Raw genomic sequence first — 2,500 nt, 5'->3', positions numbered from 1 at the left:
CCGCACTGAGGAGTTGTTTAAATTACATAAGATTTGTTTACAAGAGAGCCGTGTCAGTCAAACGACAGTTGTTACCAAAATAAAAGAGAGTCATAATGTAAATACCTTAGCAAAGATAATATCAAAATAAATCGAGAATAAAGACGAAATGAACGAACTTCTTGTCAGTTTCCACGTTTCCTTTCCGTTTTCTGAAGACTTCATGTGCACCCCCAGTTCAAATAAGATATATTTTATTTTTCTCGGCTTTAAGATTTAAATTTTATAAGAACTTGCGCTAAAATGTTACAAGAAACATAAGTCAGGTCACAGCGTTTATTTCTCGGGCCCGTGGACTGATAGTTGTCCTTGGAAATTTTATGTAAGCCCTCAAGCAAAACCTCGAACATCGTTCTTGGGCTGATACTTGCTTTTTAAGACTCAAAATCTCGACGGAAAACTATCAGGTCCTAGGCCCCCGACAAAATACTATATTTTTGGCTGATAGCTGCCATTGCGAGAAAGTTAGTTCCTTTAAACTACGGTTTTACTAAAGTTACATTGTTTTAGTAACTAAAATGGAAGATGTTAAAAGTCACTATGGTGAATGACCTACTTTAAGTACCTTTAAGGCTTACTTGTTATGGAACTTGTGTTCGATAACTGTTTTGATGAAGTTTGATAAGAGTCAGACAAATTGATATAAGTTCTTACTTGCACTGAGACTGAAGGCAACACTCCATAATAATGCGTCGTAACCAGCTATGCAAAATTAATAATGATAAAAACAATAAATATTTTATGCTTTGTTTAAATTCAAATCTCCATCGAGGCTTGTGGAGGAATCCTTCCTCCCATCTAACGAAGCCCGAAGCTTTCTCTTAAAGAAAAAAACATCACAAGTATTTGGCATGAAGTAAAACTATTTGGACTAAACCCGCATGTCACAACTGGCACATCAGAATTTCTGCAATTTATGAATGAAAAGCTCATGAGATCTTTAATCTTCACAGGGTAGATATTTATTTCATAATTCCAAAAAAGATCGGAGATGTTTGAATCCACCACGCCTTCTTCTCAGAGGATTAAAGTGCTGTCCTATCTAAGCCATTGTAAAACATTAAAAAACGTCTGTATGTGAAAACAAAATGCTCTTTACTTCATTTCAAAGATGTCTTTTTGTTCAAGATACATTCAAGTCTTCAAAATATGCAAATAAGCGAAGTTATAACGTCATAAACTCAGCCAAATTTTGATCAATTGTGAAGAAAAATATATCTAAACCGATTTTTATCAGAAGAGTGTTTGATTAACTGCTAGATGTGTTGCACAATATGAGCTTGACAATTTTGTTACCATGGCAACATACTAGGCTCCAGAGCTCCCCGACGATTAAGGCTTTTTGGTCATCTTTGGCGTTCCAGTTCAGATCAGTTTAGTATGTATTTGCCAATGGTGCCTCATCTGTACAATCCAGCAAGCGTATAAATATGTTAGGTCGAGTTCTTGGCTTGGTTCAATTTCTCCGAGATCAAAATCATTAATATATTGAAAACAGGTCTGAGTGGACTGGAAAGAAGTGAGTTGCCATGGAAATGGCATTTATAGTCAACTCTATTTGTATACTTGAAGACCAATCGTTTTAAATTATAAAACGTCCTAGCTCACCGCTGGCTGCTACATCAACCTTGAGTTTATCTTGATATGACTTGGCCCCGGAAAATACTTCGTTTGTGGTAGTTTCGACGCAGGATGAGCGATGAACAAAGACAACCTGGTCTGGTACCCTGTACAGTCCATCAACAGAAGTTTTATTTGTATCCCATGTTAGTTTGAATATCTTTCTCACGGAGAGCAGACCTGGGTCGACACCACCGAGTGACAATTGGCCGCCGTCAGGATTTCCTGTCAGAATATTGTAGCCGACACCTAGAAATCTAAGACCTTTGGCCGTGTCCACATCATCCTCAGTAGCATGGGTGACAACGGCAACACCAAGAGTGATGAGAAAAGTGATCAGACACATAGCTTCAGCTTCCCTGTAAAGAGAAAAAATAGGTAGCTCAAGGGTACACAAGGCTAATGCTCAGTGCAGTTACCAGACCACGAAAGGATTATAACGCATCCCGTTTAAGTTGAAGGTTCTAATGGCGGTTAAACGCTAAACGGGTAATGGATGAATGCTCCAAAATTTGGTTGACTGTTTTCCCGCATGACTGGCATTTAATTACAGTGAAAGCTCACCTTACGGTAACCTGCGATCATACCCTCCCTCCCTACATATATGCATCTCATTTCCTTCTCCAAAATCAAACGCCTGGTCTCAGGTTAGCCTTGCGGTCACTTCGTTATTACGACCAATATTATAATTATTTTAATTATTATTTCATACAGCCAATGGCCACTTTCTATAGTTCCATCTGTAAAATCAATTTTATTACAAACTATGTGATTGGACAATGCGATTCGAGAGCTTTCATTGGCTCAGCCTTGAGCCATCATACCATGCTCTGCAAATACG

General features: G+C 38.2%; 1 protein-coding gene across 4 annotated transcripts in view; it reads right to left on the bottom strand.

Moving 5' to 3' along the window:
* LOC137997855 (uncharacterized) overlaps nucleotides 1–2,500 on the bottom strand; it is a 17,218-nt gene that overhangs the window by 5,035 nt on the left and 9,683 nt on the right. For all 4 annotated transcript variants that reach the window (XM_068844150.1, XM_068844151.1, XM_068844152.1 and 1 more), the window contains exons 2-3: nucleotides 1,648–2,018; nucleotides 694–741 (exon numbers count right to left, since the gene is read on the bottom strand). In XM_068844150.1, the coding sequence (XP_068700251.1) occupies nucleotides 694–741; nucleotides 1,648–2,018 (419 nt within the window). The remainder of the gene's footprint in view (nucleotides 1–693; nucleotides 742–1,647; nucleotides 2,019–2,500) is intronic.

Source organism: Montipora foliosa, chromosome 3 (genome assembly GCF_036669935.1).
Source record: "Montipora foliosa isolate CH-2021 chromosome 3, ASM3666993v2, whole genome shotgun sequence".
Taxonomy (NCBI): Eukaryota; Metazoa; Cnidaria; class Anthozoa; order Scleractinia; family Acroporidae; genus Montipora; species Montipora foliosa.
This window is presented reverse-complemented; position numbering and strand designations above follow the sequence as displayed.